At 41.3% G+C, this 22,058-nt stretch overlaps 1 protein-coding gene across 6 annotated transcripts in view; it reads right to left on the bottom strand.

Moving 5' to 3' along the window:
* ABCB1 (ATP binding cassette subfamily B member 1) overlaps nt 1-22,058 on the bottom strand; it is a 120,803-nt gene that overhangs the window by 23,610 nt on the left and 75,135 nt on the right. For 5 of the 6 annotated variants that reach the window (XM_067042687.1, XM_059074150.2, XM_067042690.1 and 2 more), the window contains exons 19-23: nt 19,019-19,096; nt 16,051-16,134; nt 9,391-9,594; nt 3,147-3,247; nt 1,744-1,884 (exon numbers count right to left, since the gene is read on the bottom strand). In XM_067042687.1, the coding sequence (XP_066898788.1) occupies nt 1,744-1,884; nt 3,147-3,247; nt 9,391-9,594; nt 16,051-16,134; nt 19,019-19,096 (608 nt within the window). The remainder of the gene's footprint in view (nt 1-1,743; nt 1,885-3,146; nt 3,248-9,390; nt 9,595-16,050; nt 16,135-19,018; nt 19,097-22,058) is intronic. The other variant, XR_010842272.1, reaches the window with a different exon arrangement.

Here is a 22,058-nt window from a genome sequence, read left to right as displayed (position 1 = left end):
AGAGTTCCTTAAAGAGCCAGGTATCATGCTGCTCTCAAGATGCATCGACATTCTATTTTTTTTGGCCATGCCACACGGCTTGCAGGGTCTTAGTTCCCCAACCAGGGATCGAACCCAGGCCACCACACTGAAAGCGCCAGGTCCTAACCACTGGGCCGTCAGGGAATTCCCTGCATCGGTATTCTTAATCTATGACATGGGAGTCATAGCTTAAAGTTGGGAAGGACTTCGCAGAATGTCAAGTCCAGCTCTCGATGCCTGTGCCAGGGCACATCCCCTAAGCTAGCTTCCATCCTTGGTTTTAGGAGAGAGGAAGTTTGACTGAGGAAGTCTATTGTTAAAAAGTTCCTTTTCAAACCAAGAAAAATGTACTTCCTTTTGTAGAATACATCCCTACAAAGTATTGGAATATTATTTTCAAACCCTTTGCATCTTTGGTAACTCCCTTCACTTTCAACATTTCAGCTGCCCTTCTATGGACATGTTTATCAAAATGCCTTTTTAAACAGTGGACCGGGAACTGACATAATATTAGGAATCTCCCAGAATAATGCCATGAGTCCATCAGGTCCATTCCTTTGGACTCTATTCCTGAGTTAATGGAGCACAGTGTTTTTTTCTTTTTTCTTTTTAATAGCTCTAAATAAATCACACAGATGGTTCATCTTGGGCTTGTTATCATTTAGACCTGTGGAATCTGTTTAAAATGGACTGCTCTTCAGCCAGGTCTCCCCTATCCCTTACTTGGAAGATGGATTTTCCGAATCTGAAAGTCCAAGAGTCAGCAATTTCCATCAGTTGAATACCTTAACCTTGGAGTAAAGCAATATATCAAATAATTATCTAATCAAAGCACCAATGCCAATGATGCCTGGTTTTGATCTTTTGGTTATAGTTATAAATAGCACCTGCATAACAATAATCAGAAAGATGCTGAGTGGAAATTTTCTGTTGGAGTCATCCTGAGAAAACTGAAATGCACGCACAAGTCAATGTCTAAATAGGATGGAAATATTATACTAACACATATTCCCAGGCTTCGATGCTGCTGCTTTAAATGTAATACCACTAATTATGGTATGGTATCAAAGGGCAGCTCAGCCATCACCTAACCTAGACACTCAGAAAAATTACACGTATTTTTCACTACCAAACTGCATACTTTAGTGTTTTAGAAATATAAGTTAAGTCCAGGTCTGTCTTCTCCTGACTGAGGTACAGTTTTCTGCATTCACAGTGATGGAGCAGATACTCCAATCGAGCTTTCCTTTGTCATTTCTGCATTTCTCCAGCTCTTACCTTCCAACTGCTTTTCTCTTATGAAAGAAAGCAAATTTATCCTGGAATCTTCCAGGGCTCTCAGAACTCAGTGCTTCACACCCATTCTTTGGCCGCCCTGTTTAGAATCCTTTAAAAGGAACCAGGTACTTAGCTCTGGGTTAGGCTTCTTCCCAAACACCCAGGCCTTCTGGAAACTCCTCATTGAATCACTACCCCAGCTAGACATGGATTCAAGAAGGTCAAATGTGTGAGTCAGCATTGGGGAGAAGGGTAGACACAGATTCCCCAAATGAAATGAGGTGCTTCCAGGATAATACAAGGAGACTCAAAGGCAAAATGTCGTTTTCTGAATCACCAAAATCTCTTCATGAAGCTTCACAGTAAGGTTTTCTATCCAGGCATGAAACATGCGCCTTGGTTTGATTTCTAGAGTTTAACTGTAAAGACGACCCCCATACTTACAAGAGAACATCCTGAAAGTCCATGATGCCACGTCCCACCAAGTAGGCACCAAAACGGAAAGAGCCAGCGTAAGAAAGATACATCATTGCCTGGGTGATGGAAAACGTGATTCCAAAGATCTGTGCTTTCTTCAAAGAGTTTCTGAAAAGAAGGCATTCCGAAACTTACTTGACTTTCAATTATCAGTCCTTAAAACGTAACCTTTCGTGGGTTAGCAGTAGGGTATGGAGGTGTAGCAGACAAAAATGTGTTTCGTCTCCAAAACACTAAGTTGGTCCTCACATCACCGCTTGTGAGAATTTAGGAAAATGCCTAGTCTCTGAACCTCAGTGTCTTCATCTTTAATGGAGAATTAACCACACCTCAAAGCACTGAGGTCAAGTTAATATAAGCCAAAGACAACAAGAAGAGATTGTTAGGGATTAAGAAATTCCTTCCCTTTCCCCCACCCATGGACATATAATACATATGTACTCTATCTATAGTAAACATTCATTCAACACACGTTGACCCAACACCACAAGCTGGAGGGACCGTGAAGGGCCAACACAAAGGAAGCAGGCATGTTCTTGCCTTTGGGGACCCAGGAGTCAAGCTGGATTGTTATTTATGCAATGGAAGTACCTTATGAATCACGTGTTAAAGGAAGAAAGGAGAAGCACTAACCCTCTAGGGGAGTTAGAGGAGGCTCTGCAAAGGAGTTAACACGTGGACTTTTTGATCCACATGGAACTGGGCGATGTGGAGGTGCGAGAGGCTGGTGAATGGGCCGCCTATGCCTGCTTCAATCAGATCAACTTCTGCTATTATCTGTTTCACATACTGGGATTTCAAGTGAATTTTTTTTCCATAAAAAAAGACTCTACTTTCATTTTAAAAACCTTGAAAACCCATGGATAAAAGAAGAAAGGAGACTCAGAGAGGATGGGCTTGCTTATGTTCACATCACTTTCTAGAGCCCTCCCTGTGAGTTCTTTAAAGGAAGAACAGAAGGTCATGCACGAGAGAAGGGTAAAGAGAAGAAGGAAGGGTGTACCCAAGAAGACCACCCCCTCAGGCTCCACAGATACCTCAAATTTCATGTTCCACAAAAAACTCATTCCCAGTGGGAACATGTAATAGCATCATCATGCAAATGTAGCATCAGAGTCATTCTCAACACCCTCTCTCCCTCCCCTCCCCTCAGTTACCTGCTCTTACAGGCTCTGCCTCAGAGATGTCCCTGCCTTAGGTCAGGTCTTGTGATTCCTCTCTTGGATTAACTGTAATTGCTTCCCAATTGGTTCCCTTCTAGAAGTCTCTCCACTTGTTCCCTACCTTCTGGCCAAAGCAATCTTCCTGAAAACAAATCTGACGATTGAAAAACTCCCCATCCTCCCCTCCCACTCTTCCGTGGTTATTACCTGTATGGTACCTGCAAACTCAGGGCATACATATATTCAAACTTCTCCTCCCGAGTCAAAGAAACAACAGTTCGGAAGTTTTCTATTGCTTCCGTGGCAATCTGTAACAGAGAATGCCCCGTTACTAAAGGCACCAAGGCCAACAGTGGCAATTAGTTTGAATTCCATATAGGAGATTCATAAAATTAATTTTATTAATATGTATTATTTACATATTACATATTAAATAATATTTATTATGACTCCTGAGCGTCTTTGCTATAGAAAAGGATACCAAGTGATTTATCAAATCGAGATTTAGGTCTGGAAGGAAGATGGGCTAATTCAAACTTCTCTCTACAGAAAGAGAAACTGAAGCTTCAACAGATGAAGGCCCTTACCTAAAGCTACATGGCTTTACAGTAGCAAAATTAACCTAAGAACTCAGTATTTTATCTCCATTGCAGTGCCCTTTCTTCTATGATGGTCACATTTTAAGTTTATAATGTTATATATATATTAAAAAGTTATTATAATGTCATTAAATTAAAATATTATTAAAATACCTATAAAGTGTAATGTTTATATTTTTCTTATATAATTGTCATTTGAGACAACTAAAGAATATTTGGAAAATATTGAAAAGACAGAGAAGGTAATGAGAAGTTACATACTGGTGTATTTTACATAATAGCTTACATGTTGTTATTTTCTAAACTATACCTGTTTAACAAAATTGGACTCAAGCTCTATGTTTGGCTTCATAGCCTTATTTTTTACCTTAACAAATAAAGAGACTTTTCAAAGGTCATTAAATATACATTAACAACGGGATGTTTAAAGGGCCACTTACTATCTCAGCCAGCTAAGCAGTCCTTTATTACTAAACAAAGCTTTCAATTCTTATTAAAAATAATTCTGTGATAAACATCCTCATACATAAATGTTTGTCCATATTGAACTATTTTCTTAGGAGAAGTTCTAAAAAGTTAAATTACTAGGTCAAAAAGAATAAACTACTTTTTAAGGAGCACAGCACATATTAACAATTGGTTTTCCAGAAACTTTCTATCTATATTTTAATTGAATTTAACTTCCAACAAGTCTATTTGACTAGGACAAATACATCCTTTACCACCTTTTGGAGTCTGGGTAAAAGGGCTATGGAAAATACGAAAAACATCAGTGTACAAAATGAGATTTCAGCCTGCATCAGCATGAGACCTTGAAATGCCCTTCTATCTCGTTCTCTTCATCTGTAAAATGAGGAGGATGAACAAGAGGGTCTCTGAAGTCCCTTTTAACTCTAATTCCAAGAGAAATAATTTTTAGAATTGTAAGTATAAATTATAAATCAGTAAGAGAAATTATCCTTATTGTTTAAGATGTTCTTCCTTTCTCTGGCCTCTATACTGGTCGGAACTGATTCTAATACAGACACATTCAATTACATGAGAGTGATTTACAGCATAAAAAAATCACAAACCCCAAATCTTACTTATTCTTTACTGAATCCTACCGTACACAAATACCTAACTTCAAAGATAATAGTGGATATTTGATATGACATTGTTGGTTTTAAAGACTAATGCAAAAAATATTAGAAGAAAAAAATTAATACCATAATCTTCAAAACAAAAACATATTCAAAAAATAAAGTTAAAAATATTATACTCTGACCCAGCAGTCCAAGAAGATTGTACTATGTTTACCATAAGCTACTAACAATACAGGAAAATGTCCAGATTCAATTTATGTCAAAATATTTTACAAATTCTTTACATATTATAAAAATAGTATATACTCTTTTTAGAAAATGCTAAAAGTGCATAAAGCAAAAAGTTAGAGGAAATTAACCTCCAGTCAAACCCCCAAAGACAATCCTTGTTCAGACCCATGGTAGAAATATTTTCAATTATAAGGCTTCAAACATAGAGGTTTTTTGCATTAGTAAGAAAATTCAACAAACTATAACAATGTCTGCTGAAAAACAGACTTTACTGTAAATTTCAACGTAATGATTTTAAGAAATATTTTCTGTGCACATTCTTCTAAGGCAGGTCTGTTCTGTTTGTGATTGGTTTGTAAATGTCATTGCTTTTTAGAGTGAACAGCCCAATAAAAATGAGAGTTTATGAGTTACAGACCTTGAAAAGTGAGTAAAACAATATAATCACTAAACAGCTGTCTTTATCTTGCCACACGATGAAGCAATTAGGAAAAGGATTAATTAGTACTCTGCATTCTCGCAGCTTCATTTGCTCCAAGACTTTTGCAGGCTCAGCGGCCATGGCTCACGGGCCCAGCCGCTCCGCGGCATGTGGGATCTTCCCGGACCGGGGCACGAACCCGCGTCCCCTGCATCGGCAGGCGGACTCTCAACCACTGCGCCACCAGGGAAGCCCTGCTCCAAGACTTTTAAACAGAGATTCAGTAACCACTATGAAGAGAGAGAACTTGTAATTCAAGAACAGGAAATAGCACTGAGTTTTCCTCAGAAACGATCATGTACTAAATAATTTTTAAGAAAGGAAAAAATACACATATATTTCTAGAAAAAACTCACACTTCTCTTCCTACCCTCAAATAAACTGATTACAGCTTTTATTTCTAAAAAGAAAAAGCATCTATTCTATAAAAATGTTCATTCGTCAATAATAACGTGACAAGTGGATGGAACACAGATCACAGGCAAGGTAAAGGTTATCAGCTGGCTCTGACATCACACAATCCTGCTCTGGAATACTGGGCCTGCTCTGCCCCTCTAAAGGCAAACCAACAGATACGGTCCTGGCCCCCATTTTAGTAGGGAAGACAGACCATTAATCAATAAAGAAATAGGAAAGAAATAAAGTGCTGAGAAGTGTCAGGAATTAATTCAAGTGCCAGGAAAGACCTCTCTGAAGAGTAATAATTCTGAGATATGAAGACCAGAGGGAACCGGCTTGGAGTGTTCTAGGAACTGAAAGAAGGCCCATAAGGCCAGAGCTGGGTGGGTGAGGGAGACATTAGCGCAAGACAGGGTCAGAGAAGTCATCAGGGGCTGATTCATGCAGAGTTTTATACCAACTCTGCATGAATAGGGCTGATTTTATTGCAAGTGTGATCAGAAGCCACTGGAGGATAAAACTGATGACTAATAAGAACCTGCAGTATAAACAAACAAACAAACAAACAAAAAAACAACTAATACTAAACTTTCTTTGGGTTATTTGTATGGAAATATGTTAATATAAATGTTCCAGACATTACATGAAATTTCTAAAAATCTTATATGCACTGGTATAATGTTATAAGTCATAATGCTAGTTATTACTTGAAAATGTATATCTCAGAAATAACTAAATTTCCTTGTCAATTGCATTATTATGAACTTTCATCAAATCTTTAACCGTGGTCATTTTTAAGTCTTTTGTCATTTACAGACAGTTCTGGATGTACTCTGATGCTTTTGCAAAAATGTTCCTATAAAAGGGTTTCATCTTCAAGGAATTCATGGAAAAGACTCTGACAAGTACAGGTTTCTGGTAACTGACTATACTGCTGAACTGAATGAATAAGCATTTTCAGAACTCTAATGGAAAACTGATGAACTCATAAAAGTGCTAACAAAAGATAGAGATAAAAAAATTAATTACATGGGACTGAGCGAACTGATGAGGATGATTATAATTTTTGTGACTTTCTGTTTGAATAAAAATCCCACAAGGACTCAGAGGCAAAAAATATACAAATCAATTTTCACTGCAAAGTAAAGGAGCTGTTACAGTGGAGGATTACTGGACTGAATGTCAATATTATGACAGTATGAGTGTGTTTCGTGTTTGGTAATTGCAATCGTTGTTGCTTTTGTTGTGGTCACCCGTTTATAATGCTTGGTGTCCATTTATCTCTTGCAAAAATAAAATACAGTGTGTGTGTGAAAAAAAAAAAAAGAAGCCACTGGAGGAGTTAAAGGTTAGCATGATTTTGTTTGTGTTTGTAAGAGATGAGTGTGGCTTCTGTAAGAGGAATATAGAAAGTAGACACATCAGTTAGGCTGCTGCTGTGTGACTTTGGGCAAGTTACCTGACTTCTCTGAACCTTGAGTTTTATTACCTAACAGGGATAATTTAAAAGGGTTATTGAGAGTGTCAAATGAGGTAATGCATGTAGAGCTCTTAGCACGATGCCTGGTATACAATAAACAGGCAATAAATGGTAACCTGAGAATGGTGATCAGGTGGGAGTTGATTTTTACTATTTCATGGACCAGCTGGTACAGCAGCCACCACTTTCCCTACCTGCTGTTTCCTCTCTCATGAGCCACCAATGGAGCAGAACATTTACCTCACCCCCAACCTTTACCCAGAAAACCTGTCACACTCCCATGTATCTATTTCCATCGGCACCCCTTCCCCTGTCCCCTCTGACAGAACTCCCAGATTCTTAAGCCTGATGCACCACTTCAAAGGTGCCAATCTGTGGTTTGCAGTGAATTAACTTCCCATCGGTCATCTGCTTCCTACGAACAACCTAAGACTCCTTTCTGGGACATTTTGAACACCTCAGTAAACAATGACACTATAAAACAGTAATGCACTTTCTTTTTATACACAGTTTTTCCATCTTCTCATCAGATGAAGAGTCAACACCATAGGGGAGAAACCAACAAAGTACAGGATTAAATGAAGTAACTAGTTACAGGATGGACTCCAGACACCTGGGGGCGGGCACCATCCTGCTGAATCTCAGGACTGGGCCTCTGACAGCCTGACGGGAAACTTCACGTGAGGTCTTTCCGTCATTGGCAATCACTGAGAAGCACTAAAGCTGGTCCAGGGGAGTTTCCTGAAGGAATCCCAAAGACACAGGGTAAAAAGTCTGCGGAAATGGCAGGGCGGTGGAGGACAAAGTGTGAGTGGTAATAACCAACCTCCAGGACCCCCTCCATCATCCTATTCGTGAGCTGCCTGGTCCAGAGGCAAAGTACCTCAGACACCTGGGCCACTGGATCTGCCTGGGTCCCTGCCCTGACTCTTGGGAACCTTGAAGGGTCCACTGATAGATGTATCCCTATCCTAGATGGTAGGCCCAGTTTTGGAGGTGCTCTGACCACTCATTTCTACAATGATACAGATCACATGGTATCAGATTATGTTCTGCCATCTGCAGACCTCTTCCTTTCTTCACAGAGGCACAACTTGGGAACACGACCGTCTGGGTTTGAATCCTGGCTCTGAAACTTACAACTCACGAGCTCTAAGGCACTGGTGGCATTACCTGCCTGTGCCTCAGCCTCACCTGAAAAAGGAGCTATAATAGAACCCATCTCACAGGGTCACCCTGAGAAGTAAAGCAACTGCCATATAAGCATTTGTTCAAAACAACAACTCCACTCAATACTCTGTATAACCTAAATGGGAAAAGAACCTGAGAGAGAAAAGATAACATGTATATGTATAACTGAATCACTTTGCGGTACACCTGAAACTGACACAACATTGTTAATCAACTATACTCCAGTGTAAAGTAAAAATTCTTTAAAAAGTAAAGGGAGGGCTTCCCTGGTGGCGCAGTGGTTGAGAATCCGCCTGCCGATGCAGGGGATACAGGTTCATGCCCCGGTCCGGGAAGATCCCACGTGCCGCGGAGCGGCTGGGCTCGTGAGCCATGGCCGCTGAGCCTGCGCATCCGGAGCCTGTGCCCCGCAACGGGAGAGGCCACAACAGTGAGAGGCCCGCATACCACAAAAAAAAAGTAAAGGGAGATGCAAAATGCAAATCAACAACAACGACAGACAGACAAGTATGCAACACCGCCCCTCAAAAGAAAACGTATTAGGGTTAGGGTAAACAGAAATAACAAGAAGGGAGGAGGTGTATGAAAGAGAAAGAAAGATAATATTTTAAGCCAGATAGAATAAATACCTTTAAGTCTTTTCCATTTTTTAATCTCCCCCCTCATATGTAATTAAATGGGCCTCCTTTCCTCAATAAAGCAATGGATTTCTGCTTGCTCCACAGAAAGAGGGAGGGAGAGGAGTATGAAGACAATTGGCTGAAACTAGAAAAGCCTGGCAAAATTAGTTGTCAGTCCGTGAGTCTAAGAATTTGTTTTGCTACTTTTCTTCAGTTTTCAACCCGCTGAACAAGCGTCAGATAAGACCGCTTTGAGGAATGGTTATAAAAACAGTCTCGGAGCTTAGGAAGTAGTCTTAACAGAAAGACACTGATTAGAATATTTTACTCTACTTAGGTCAGCAGTTATACTCCGTCTGACTCACCTTCCCGGCACCTTCAAGTTCTTTCTTATCTTTCAGTGCTTGTCCAGACAGCATTTTCATTTCAATAACTCCTGCTACTGTAATGATGGGTACAATTGCTAACAGTAAAAGTGTTAACTGCCAGCCATAGATTAAGGATATAATAATGCCTGTCCCAAGATTTGCTATATTCTGGGTAATTACAGCAAGCCTGGAACCTATAGCCTGCAAAACAAACAAAACACTGTCAGAGAGACACTTTCATATTATCTTTAAAATCCATGCTTATATATTTTTTTAAGGATTATGATAATTCAGCTTTGTGAAAATCTCATCTCCTCGGTTATAAAATAAAAAGTAAAGGTTTACTTGTGAGTCTATTTGGTTTCTAAAATGAGGATCTCCACAACTTCAGAATACATACTAAAAGTAGATCAATAATTCAGAGTTCAATTACAAATTTCTCTCTCATCTGATTTTTTAATACCAAGAAAATTTTCATTAAACAATGACACCGTGTTCCCTAATGCAAAGCTCTGCAAACTTGCAGGATAAAACAGTCTGACAGTTATATTCAACTGGGACTGCTGGAAATTTCCAGTGTTAGATAGATACATAACTACCCATAACTTAAGCCTAGGATTTGTCATTGAGGGTATACAAACATTGGGTTGGCTAAACAGTTCGTTCAGCTTTAAGTAAAAATAAAAAACATTTTTCATTTTCACGAAGAACTTTACTGAACAATGTATTCACTAACTGAATGAACTTCTTGGCCAACCCAACATCTCTTGGCCTATTTGAGATGCTTATAGTGTTTAGAAAAAATACACAGAGCTGAAAGTTATGGAATTTAAATTTAGAATATTAAGCAGGCATCAGAACCTTCAGCTTATATGCCAGAGGGAGCCTGAAGCATGATTTTCAGGAGCATGCAGGTATTTCCAACTCAAAAGCCAGAAGTCAAAACATAAAGTCAATTCACTCCACTCCTCTATACTTCTCTCCTTTACCCTGGAAACACCCCATGCCCTCAAGCCTTCCCAAATTCCTGCCCTGGCCCCCCGATCTGCTTTTTTGGAAATGGCCCATGTTTTTTCCACTCCCCAAATGTCCTCTGCGAGGGGGGCCAGTCTCAGGGAAAGATTATGATGGAGTACAGTCTAGAATGGTCACTGCCACCTCTGTGATTTTGGACAAATTCTTTCCAACCCCAAAATGAGCAGGTACGTTGATTAATAACTAAAGCTTCTGTCAGCTCTGAATTTTTAAGACAGAATTCTTTACAAGCCCCCTGTCTCAATATCAACCCTCTGAAATCATTCAACACCTATGTTGATATAAACACCAAACCAGTAATTAGGGGAAAACGCTGTTAAAATAAACTACCAGTAACTCTACACATTAAATTCCGTACCAGGGAACTGCACCAGAGCTGAAAGAAACAGCATAAATAACAAAGCATGTATTTTTTTGTTTGATGCAGTCACTGCGCTTATAATAAAGGAATGCTTAGCCAAACTTGGTGTAAGTCAAAGAGCACAGTGGCCTTCAAAGCCAGCTCTCTGTCTTTGCACATTTTCAATCTCAAAGATTACAACCTGGAGTAAGTCTGTGGCACAGAGATTATCGAGAGTGTTCCTGTGCTCAGTATGTACAAGTCCTACTCAGAATTCACTTCCCACAGCACCTGACTGAGATAAGCACTCAGAACATCCCCCAAGTTCATGGCAGACGAATTACCCCGAGAGAAGCACTCAGAACATCCCCCAAGTTCACAGCAGACAAATTACCCCGATACCTAAGGTTTCACAGATATAAATGTTCAGCTGTGGATGGTAGCCAAGGCCACAGAAATAAGTAAAATGTATCATAGATGACAAATTCTTCTTTAGTGTACATGAAAGATGATCTAAAAGACCTAGAAACTTAAGCTGGAGGGAAAGTAAGCCCCTTGGCTTAATGTGATTTAATGCTTCCAGTGACACTGCACTGGTTACCAATCTTTAAAGACTGACACTCCTCTGTGCTTTGTGACCACCTAGAGGGGTGGGATAGGGAGGGTGGGAGAGAGGGTGACGCAAGAGGGAAGAGATATGGGAACATATGTATATGTATAACTGATTCACTTTGTTGTAAAGGAAAAACTAACACACTATTGTAAAACAGTTATACTCAAATAAAGATGTTTAAAAAAATAAATAAATAAAAATAAAGACTGACACTCACTGTCCCATCCTCTATTCCTCACACAGAGAAGGTGTCTCTAGAATGCTCCATGGGAGAGCATGGATTATTAGTAGTAGCCAGGTTATTTTCATTTTGAAAGTAAGAATGAGAGTAGGTAAGACTCCAAAACCAGAGTCCAAGAGTGAAGCAAGGTAAGACAAAATGCTTTAATACCTGAAACCCACTAAGACTCTCCTCACAATGTCTTTATCCCACTGTGCTATCACATATTGGTAACACTTCCACTCCCACTCATTTTTCTCCCCATATTTCCCTGTTTCCGCCTCTCTGGCTATTTATTTCCTCCTCAAAGGACCATCGTATGGCTTGCTTACTGGGAAAAAAAAAAAAAAAGCCTATTTCCTGAAACTCCTTTTGAAATTAAGAACATTTAACTTCATCTTTTCCTCAAATACCTTTTCCCAGAGGAAAAAAAAAATTTTTTTAATGCATAGTTGCTTTTGACTCCTATATGGCTCTCATTCGCTTTTTTCTCAGAATTCTAATCCTTACATGAAAATAATTAAATTTAAAAGCCCACAATTTCATAAGCAAAATACTGAAATATATTTTCTTCTGATTTATGGTTAGCAGGATTAAACTACTTGCTCAAAAATACATTGGAGAAAATGTTTCATTGATGGTAAAATATGAAAAAAATTTAACTTAGATAAACATCATCACTAACTATGTACACACAGATTTGAGTTCATCCTATTTTAGGTGGCAATGACCTTTGACAGGACTGCTTGGCTTAGGTATTTATATATATAAAAATTACACTACTTCCTACTATGAAATAGATACACACATGTGTGTATGTGTATATATATATATATATGTATAAATGTATATACATACACACATGTATCCACTATCATAAACAGGTCAGCCGGTGCCATAAAGGGGATTCAACTGTCCTCTCTCAGCCAATGTGTGGTAACAGTTATATTGGGCTTTCCTGGTTCCAATGATGCTTCCCCAATCTGATTGCCTCCTCTTCCCTGGTCTCTCTTTTTTAGCCACTGTTTTTACATTCTGGAGAACAGTTCTGACTCAGAGTGGCTCATACAAGGTGTGCAGGTGTCCTCCGTGCTACTGGGGCCATGAAAGTGGGAGTTTGAGGAAACAAGCGAGAAGCAGATACCTGACCCTGATAGGCAATTAAGCAGAACGGAGTTCCTGGATATGGTCAAGGGCCTCACAAACAACACTGCAGAGGGGAAAGGCTGAGCATTAATTCTACAAACACAGGAAAGACACGACTTAGAGGAATTATGAAGGCCTGACTGCCAGTGCACAGTGTCCAAACAGCATCTGCTCAGGGTTTGGCTGCAAGGGGCTGAATTAGTGTGTTTCCTCCAGGACGTGTCCCCCTGTGCTAAATGGGATGTGGGATGTGTGTGTCGGTGAAAGCACATGAATGCGCAAGACAAGGTCTATGTGAAAGGGATACTAAAGTTATGACAGCAAAGTTTAGCTAGGGAATTCAGGATTGAGGAAATTTCAGGACACAGTTTGTCCCCGGTGATCACTATCCCCAGGAAAGGCTCTTCCAGGGAGCTAGCTGAATGGATTCACCCCAAGCTTGATTCTCATGCTAATTTAAATACAAAATAAAAGAGTAATACTTTACGTCCTCCTCCACCTACCAACCCATTTCTCTGCCCCATTTACCAGAAAATCCTATAATGATTTGTCCAACTGTGTCCTAATCCTCTTTCCATCTTTCTCGCAAACCTATTCCCATCAGACTTTTGTTCCCATCACACCCCTGAAACAGTTCTTGTTTGAACCATAAGCACCCCTGGGTGGCTACAGCATTGTACAATGTTTGCTCGTCTTACAAGCTTATCAGCGGTATTTGAGATCCTAGACTGCTCCCTCCTTAAAAATGCTTTCTTCATGTTGTTCTTGGACACTGCCCTTCTCCCTCACTGGCCACTTATTCTCGCTCTTCTTCACTGGGTCATCTCATAGCCCTGAGCTCAGGGCCCAGACCTTGCCATCTTCTCTATCCTCCCACGCTTCCTTGGCTATCTCCTCCTGCCTCGTGGCTTTAGAAGCTACCTGTGTGCTGAAAAATCTCCAAATGTGTTTTTCCAGACCAGACTTCTCTGCTAACCTCCTGACTTGCAAATCCACCTGCGGTCTGGACATCTCCACTTGGATGTCTACTGTGGGCATCTCAAACTCAACATGTCCCAGACACAACTCTTTCAACAGGTTTCCCAGTTTCATTAAAAAGCAACTCCATTTTTTCAGTTGTGCAGGTCCAAAAAGTTGGAGTCATCCTTAAATCCCTTTTCTCTAGTATGTCATACCACATTCAGCCAGCCAACAAATTCCGTTGGCTGTACCTTCAAACTATACCCAGAATCTGATTACTTCTTATCACTTTCACTATGAATCTCCTAGTCTAAAACACTATCTTCCCTCCCCCTGGATGATTGCAATAGACTCCCTGCCTCTCCCTGACCCCTTCAGCCTATTCACACAGCAGCCTTTAAAAATTTCAGATCACGTCCCTACTATATTTAAAATCCTACAATGGTTTCTCATATAATTTCAGATATGATGTTGATCTCAACTCTTATATGACTTTCCCTTTCACTCATTTTATTCCAGCCACACTATCCTCCTTGCTGTTTTGGGAACAGTTGTAGAAATAGACGCTCCAACCTCAGGGCCTTTGCACTCGCTGAACCTTCTGTTCAGAATGTGCCACCATAGACATCTATAGGGCCGGCATCTTTCCCTCCTTCATGCCTCTTGAATATGTTGCCGCATCATCGAGATTGCGGCCTTCCTTCCCTCACAACCAGCAAGCCCCTACCAGCATATCCTGCTGCCATCTTCTTCCACAGCTCTTAGGACAATCTGACATCCCATAAGGGCTCAGGAAGGGCATGGCTGTTGTCTCTTTTAGGAAGTTCCAAGTTATTTCAGGCAGTGTACGTTCTGTTCTGTTAGATTCTGCACAGCTTGAGCTAAACCTCAATTTCTGTTGATTTGTTTGCTTTAAGTATTAAAGCAACAAAGCTCAAGGTTTATAGAGATTTTATAACTGTATCTCCTTCCACATTCATAATCTAATTTATTTTTACAGAAGCCCCATATATTAGTTATAAGAAATGTAATCATAGTACTCTTACAGAAAGATTAAAAGCTAAAGATTGCTAAGGTTCAAGGGAGGGAAAGACATGGCAGAGATCACATGCTTTTTTGACCCCAAATTCCACATCATCCTGTAGATTTCTGTCATAAACAGTTGTAGTTAAAGAAGAAGTTGTCACTTTATCCACAAATCAAAATCTGCTGGTTCAATAGTTTCTAGTTATATCCCTTAAAGAGATTCACATGATAGCAGAATTCAAGTTTTACAGTCTGAGTGAGTTGTTCCTTCTACCCTTGTTTCAATTTTTTCATGCTCTTTTCATTTCTTTCAATTTTTTAAAAAACATCTTTATTGGAGTATAATTGCTTTACAATGGGGTGTTAGTTTCTGCTGTATAACAAAGTGAATCACCTATATGTATACATATATCCCCATATCCCCTCCATCTTGCGTCTCCCTCCCACGCTCCCTATCCCACCCCTCTAGGTGGTCACAAGGCACCGAGCTGACCTCCCTGTGCTCTGCGGCTGCTTCCCACTAGCTATCTATGTTACATTTGGTAGTGTATATGTCAGTGATACTCTCTCACTTCGTCCCAGCTTACCCTTCCCCCTCCCCAACCCCCAGGCCCTCAAGTCCACTCTCTACATCTGCATCTTTATTCCTGCCTTGCCACTAGGTTCATCAGTACCGCTTCTTAAAATTTCATATATATGCGTTAGCATACGGTATTTGTTTTTCTCTTTCTGACTTATTTCAATCCGTATGGCAGACTCTAGGTCCACCCACCTCACTACAAATAACTCAATTTTGTTCCTTTTTAAGGCTGAGTAATATAATATTCAATTGTATATATGTGCCACATCTTCTTTATCTATTCATCTGTTCTTTCAACCTTTTTAAGATTCTCTTTGCTCTCCCCTGAACTTTAGTGCCCCTTAACTTTCTTACAGTAACTACACACATTCTTTTTTTCAGTAGCTATTATAATTTTCTGGGGATTAGCAAAGCATTAACACAGACTGAACTTTCATGATACGATGATAAATACTTCCCTTTTCTAAATAATTATCCTTCCACATGTATTTTGTTAATAGCATGAATAAGATGGCAAATAACAAAACAAAGCTTATAAGTTATCTATACACTATATAGTACATGATATTTAAATAGTTAACATTTTTTGCCATAAGGCACATGATATATTGCATAGGTTAAAGTTTGAACATTTTCTTAATGATGATGAGAATTAACTGTAGGGAGAAAATTAGTTTCATGCTGAAATTCAAAATGGCCCATGAGGACAGTCACAGCAGAAAGGAGGCAGTCAGTACCCCTTGAACTTGAGCAGCGTCCTTGGCAAGCCTGGTCGTCAAGGCTCCCGTGCTGTTTTTAGGGTCGTCAAACCAGCTCACATCCTGTGACACAGAAAATGATTTCATTGTCTTAAAGCCCGATGCATGAGACCCTCAGCTCGGAGGGCAGTGACAGGGTCAGGTTTATTTATCACTTATCCTCCTACATTAAGCATTCAGGATTTGATACTGAATAGACAAGAAAGGGACTTAACAGACAAAGTCATAAAGAGACCATTTCATTTGTCAAAGAAATTTTTTGAGTGTCTACTTTGTTCCAAACATAATGTCTAAGTGTTGGATCTACTCAACAGTGAACAAAAATGACAAAGTCGCTGATTTCATGAAGCCCAGATTCTAGTGATGGAAACCACAGATAACTATATACCACGCCAGGTGATAATAAATGGTAGGAAGAAAAACAGACTGGGGTAAGAAGGAAAAAAAGGTGAGGGAGAGCACTATTTTATAGATTGGGAAGGGGAGAGAGAAGTCCTCTCTCAGGTGACGTTTGAGCAGAGACTTGAAGAGAAGGATGAGAATATGAGACAAGGAAGAAAGAGCATGTGCAAAGGCCCTGAGGAAAAGGCATATTTGATCTGTTCACATACAAGCAAGAAAGCACTAAGGACTGCCACCAGTCTTAAAAGCACCTCTGTGGGAATGTGTAAAGCCGCCTCTCCCTCTGGACAGACTTCTGTCCTCACTGGGCTCTCCCACTCCTCCTCTCATACCCGCATGCAATGAACCAATGGGTATAGAGTAGACTGTGCGTGGGAGAGGGGGCGAAGCTACAGGAGATGAGGTCTGAGAGGTAGTGGGGACGACATCGTGTGTGACCGTAGAGGTAACTGTAAAGATTCCAGATTTGGGGACTTGCCTGGCGGTCCAGTGGTTAGGACTCTGCACTTTCACTGCTAAGGGCCCGGATTCAATCTCTGGTCAGGGAACTAAGATCCCATAAGCTGTGCGGCGCGAACAGAAAAAAAGAAAGTAAAGAGTCCAGATTTTTACCCTGACAGATATGGGTAGCTTTCAGCAGGTATGGGGCAGACGGAGGTGATCTGACTTTTTATCTTAGAAGAATGTTTCTGGCTCTTGGGCGATGAACCCACTGGACTGGGATAAGGATGGAGGTAGCAGGACCAGTTAGGAGGCTGTTGTAATATTAAACAAACTAGAGGAGTCGAGGACGACTCCAAGGTCATTAGCCTGCACAACCAGTAGAATGGAGGTGCCATTTACTGATATGGGGGAGGACTCGGAAAGGAGCAAGCCCTGCGGGGAGGGGAGAGTCAGAAGTTCAATTTTGGAAATATTAGGTGTGAAATGCTTAACAGACATTCACATAGAGAAGTCGAATCAACAGATAACTGTGGTTCAGGGCAGCATAAACCGATTGGGTTTAAAAAAAAATCAACAAAAGAAATCTAGATTAAAATTTAGCATTCAACATAAAAGAGGATTTTCTTTGGAAAACCACTTACACTTTTCAATACAAAAATACTAGAAAGACTTGAGTTTGAAGTACCAGTTTATGTCTGTTACAAAAATAACTATGGTCCTAAGAAGTTACCTCGACGGTTGATGTGCAATTAAAGCAGTATCTATCATTTTCCCCAAAAATATTGAAGGAAAATACCACAGCTTTATAATTTCTTATAGTATGTATCCATTTGCTTTTAAAAATTGTTCAGTGCTTAAGTGCCTCCCCCACTGAAATGTAACTTCCGTGTACTAGGGACCATTCTGATGTGAAGGCCTTACAATACCTAGTATTATGCCTTGTAAGCAGAAGGCCCTTAATGCATGATGGCTGGACTTAATAATTTATGGAGAGGGCATTACACAAATCATCAGCTCAGCTTCCAAAGAATAATGGACCTAGGAGGTGGCCTGGGGGCTGGAGGGGCAATGGGGCATTTAGCCCTGGACCAAAGCCTTGACTCTAAATAGAATGTCACTTATAAAATATGGTTTGACTGAAAATCCTAGCACAGGGCCCTCCACCAAACAGTGCTCTTTCACTCACTGGATTCAGTCCTGGCTCTGTCAGTCACAAGCTAGCAATCCCCATAAATATGTCTTCTTTTTAAGTGGCAGAGGTAGGAGTAGGAAAGGACTGAAGAACGGAAGACAGCTGGGAAAATGTGAATGTCATCTAGAAATCAACACAGGCAAGTGGTGTTCCCCGGCCAGGGTTCAAGTACGCCCACCATATCCGGGATATCCAGATGGGGCATCAGAGTATTAGTGAGTTTAAAATGGAAAGTTATAAAGTCACAGACAAAATGTGCATGATTGTTAAAGAAACTTTCCCCTTTGAACTGGGCTGCTTTGGGTTGCATGTCCAGAATCCCCTTCCCCCTTTCCCCAGAAAAACATTCACATCTGTCTGTTGTTAGGGTTCTGAAGGTGTTGCGTGTGAGACACATTCCATTAAATCATCCGCTAGCAACACTGCAGCTGGAATTAATCTATCAGTCTAGCCCCAGCGAAGAAACTGAGCAGCAGGGAATGGGCCATGGGCATGACATTTGATCTGTGGAAAGAAAGGGTACAGAAGGCATTTCCTGGTGGGAAGAAACACAAGTATCCTGGGTTTCCCAGGGGAAAGAAGGAAGGAAAGAGAGGAAAGGGATGAGAAGCATGGAAGATCGCTTCCACGTACCCTCCCTACAGCTGCTGAAACAGAGGCTGGAGCTAAATCTGCCCTGGAGACTCCCATTTGTCTCGCAGAGACCCCAGTCTTCCCCCCGAGGAGGAGGAGACCTCCCAGAGCAGGGCTCTGAGCCCGACCTGGTGGGCGGTTCAGCAGCATCTCTGATATGCGATTGAAGGAAGATCAATACAGGAGCTGTGAGTAAGCTGACAGCGCCCCACTGATTCCCCACAGGGCCCAGCGGGGAATTTTGCATAGTCCAGGCACAGCCCTCAACAGACATACCTGTCTCAGCATGGATCTGAAAACCATGTATCGGAGCCGCCTGGTGAGGATCTCTCCGGCCTTGCCAAACATGAAGCCCTGTGAAGAATAACACGCCCCGAGGGAAAAGACTTGTCAGAGACCCAGCCGCTGATGACACAACAGGAGGGGAACTTGGTGTCACCGCTAAAGCAGGACACCAGACAAAGTCGGAGAGCCCGATTTCAAGGCTTGGCTTCTCTTTCGGTGACAGTGCGCTATGGTGCGTAGCCGCACTGCTGGCAGAGCCAGGAGAGTTGAAATCGACACCGCCACTCCCCAGCCAGCTGGTGGGCCCGTCGGGGATTTATTAGGAGGTGGTTTCTCTGTCCCCCGTTCCCCCTCCCGCTTATTTCTCCCCGTGAACCAGGGTCTGTCACTCAGGAAGCTGGGGAGTTGTTCCCAAGGCAGAAGGCACTCTAAACCGGGGGTTTATATTACGTATCATCCAAACGAGAACATTTTTGAGCGTGAGGAGGGGAGATGTATCATAATTACACCAGGACCCGAGGTGCAACCTGGGAAAACAAGAATATACAGCCACCCCAGCCATAAAAGATACAGACAACAAAGATATCAAATTCTTAGTTTCCAAGTTAAAAAAAAAAAAAAAAAAAGCCAACGTCTAGGAGCAAAATAGTTGGAAAGGAAGGCTTACTGACTGAGAGAGAATGTTCTGCATTGCCCTTCCCCTTTCCCTATAATCTGTATCTGGGAGGAAAGAAGAGCGTTCCGGGAAAGAAGAAAGTAAGACGTGATTGTACGGCCATGCTGGGCCCTGGCTGGGGAGCAGCGAAGACGGACCCTCGTCCCAGCGAGTCTGGGGATACAGGACCAGAAGGAAGCAACGCTCCCCTTTCCATCTGCAGCGCTGGGAGGGGCAGTTCACGGATGAACTGGCAGTTGCCGCACAACTGCCTGGAGAAAGCAGAGTGGAAATGGCTGGATGGTGTATCAGAAGAGGAGAAGCCCTAATAACAGCCTACTGTGTTGGACATTACGGAGAGCGCGGGAAGAAACATGTGCAAAGGGCACTCTTCCACACGGTCCTGACCAAGGAAGACAGGTTGCACCACGTAAAGGAAGGCCACCAGCCCCTCGGGTCATGAGGCAGGGGGGCAGGGGAGGTGCACAGACCACCACCCTCTGCCCAGTGCTGTAATGCTGCATAACCCTTCTGCGAAAATAGACACCAATCCAGGGAGACGGGGGAGAGGGAGAAACCCTGGGTCAACTGAGTTGACGCCTGAAGTTACCAAAATGATCAACTTTACTTGGAAATGACCAGATGAAGGTTTCTGCTATTAGACTGAATGAAATCTGAACTATCTTGCCCACTACAGGAATATTACTGTTGTTATTTTGTTGAGAACTTTCATTGTTAAGTACTTCACAAACATTGTAAGTCCTCAGGACAAACCTATAATCACCACTATACAGAAGAAATGGAGGTTTAGAGGGGCTGGTAAATTGCCAGAGGCTCAAGTTCTAAGGTGGCGGAGTTGGAATCTGAATCTTCGTCTAAAAGAATCTTAGCCAGAATGAGAACCCAGAGCCTGGGATTTCACCCCAGTCAGCGCCTTCCTTGCATTTCTAAATGAGGAGTTGGCATTCTAACATCACCGTGAGGCACTGTGCCACCTCTGCACTTCTGAGGTCCTGGAATTCAGAGCCTTTGTTTTCACCTTGGTTTGCCAAGCAAACCAGGCTCCAGTTTCTCCGAGCATCATTATGTGACAAAGGTACCACTTTAACTGCCTTTGCTTCACCAATTCAAATCTCCAGCTCAAAGTCTACCTCCCTCCAAATTTCTTAACCAACCGCACCCTCAGCAATCTCTACCTTCTCCCAACTCCTATGGCATTAATGGTTGGTAAGTCAATCTCACATATGTCACATTTATTCTAGTATGATCAAATTCCCCAAAGAGACTTGAAGTACTCAGTAACAAAAGAGTCCAGAGCTTTGGACCTCCTATCATGTCCAGAAAAGTGTTCTATCTGTTCAAAATACGAATACATGCTTACACCACGTAAAATAAAGAGACCTATTGAGAGTTCTATCTTAAAAAATTACATGTGACTAATCTTTCATTCATTTAATAAGTGATTATGTTTACAACTGCCTCACACAGACCTAGGAACTTAGTCTTATCATCTCTTTTAATCATCAAGCATCAGCTACCATTATCCCCATTTTACAGGTGAGGAAACTGAGGCTTACACAGTTTAAGTTACTTATTTGCCCAAGGACACAAAATTAGCAACTGCAGTAACTCATACTTGACCCTAAGCCTAACACCAAAGCCCATACTGTCTTACCATGCTGAGCTTTTTAGAGCACTTAATTCCTTGCAATTTCATCTCAGCCAAATGGTTTGCAACTTGTAAAATCTGACTCTTTACAAATGTTTCCTACAGTTTTTGTTTGAAGACTGACATTTTTCCATCATTAAAAGCCTTCCTTCTCCTTTAGCAAAAAATAAATGATAAACTCTTCAAACGTTTTCAAAAACAGTGTAACTGGCTTATGGGGTTCTGGGTTTTGTTGTTGCTTTTAGAACACTGGAAGACATTTCTTTAAGTATTTAAACTGACTGACAGTACTTATATCCAAACATATGTCCAAGGCTCCCCTAAATCCCATTTTTTAGAGCCTAGTGTCAGCAACAAATTGGTACTTGCCATCTACCTCTACAAGGATTAAATCATGTGCTGCTGCAGCTGCTGACTTTCAACACCCCCTGAAAGGAGTTCAGGGTGGAGAGCAGAAAGGAGGCACTCTGTGCTCTGGGAAAAACTGGTAGAACATGTCTTCAGATAGATATTTTCAGAAGCCAATTTTATGAGCCCAATTCTTGTATCTCCTCATATCTAGAAAAGCACTAAAACCCTTCACGGTGACAACTGCTCCTCGTGACTAGCAGAAACCTGCAAAAAAATATGTGCTTGATTGCAATGTACTCCCCCTTCACCAAAATCACATATATACTGACCTTCCCCTCTCCATCCTAGGAGCAGTT

This window comes from Kogia breviceps, chromosome 9, assembly GCF_026419965.1.
Source record: "Kogia breviceps isolate mKogBre1 chromosome 9, mKogBre1 haplotype 1, whole genome shotgun sequence".
NCBI lineage: Eukaryota > Metazoa > Chordata > Mammalia > Artiodactyla > Physeteridae > Kogia > Kogia breviceps.
The sequence above is the reverse complement of the archived record's forward strand: the minus strand, read 5'-3'. Positions and strand labels throughout refer to the sequence as shown.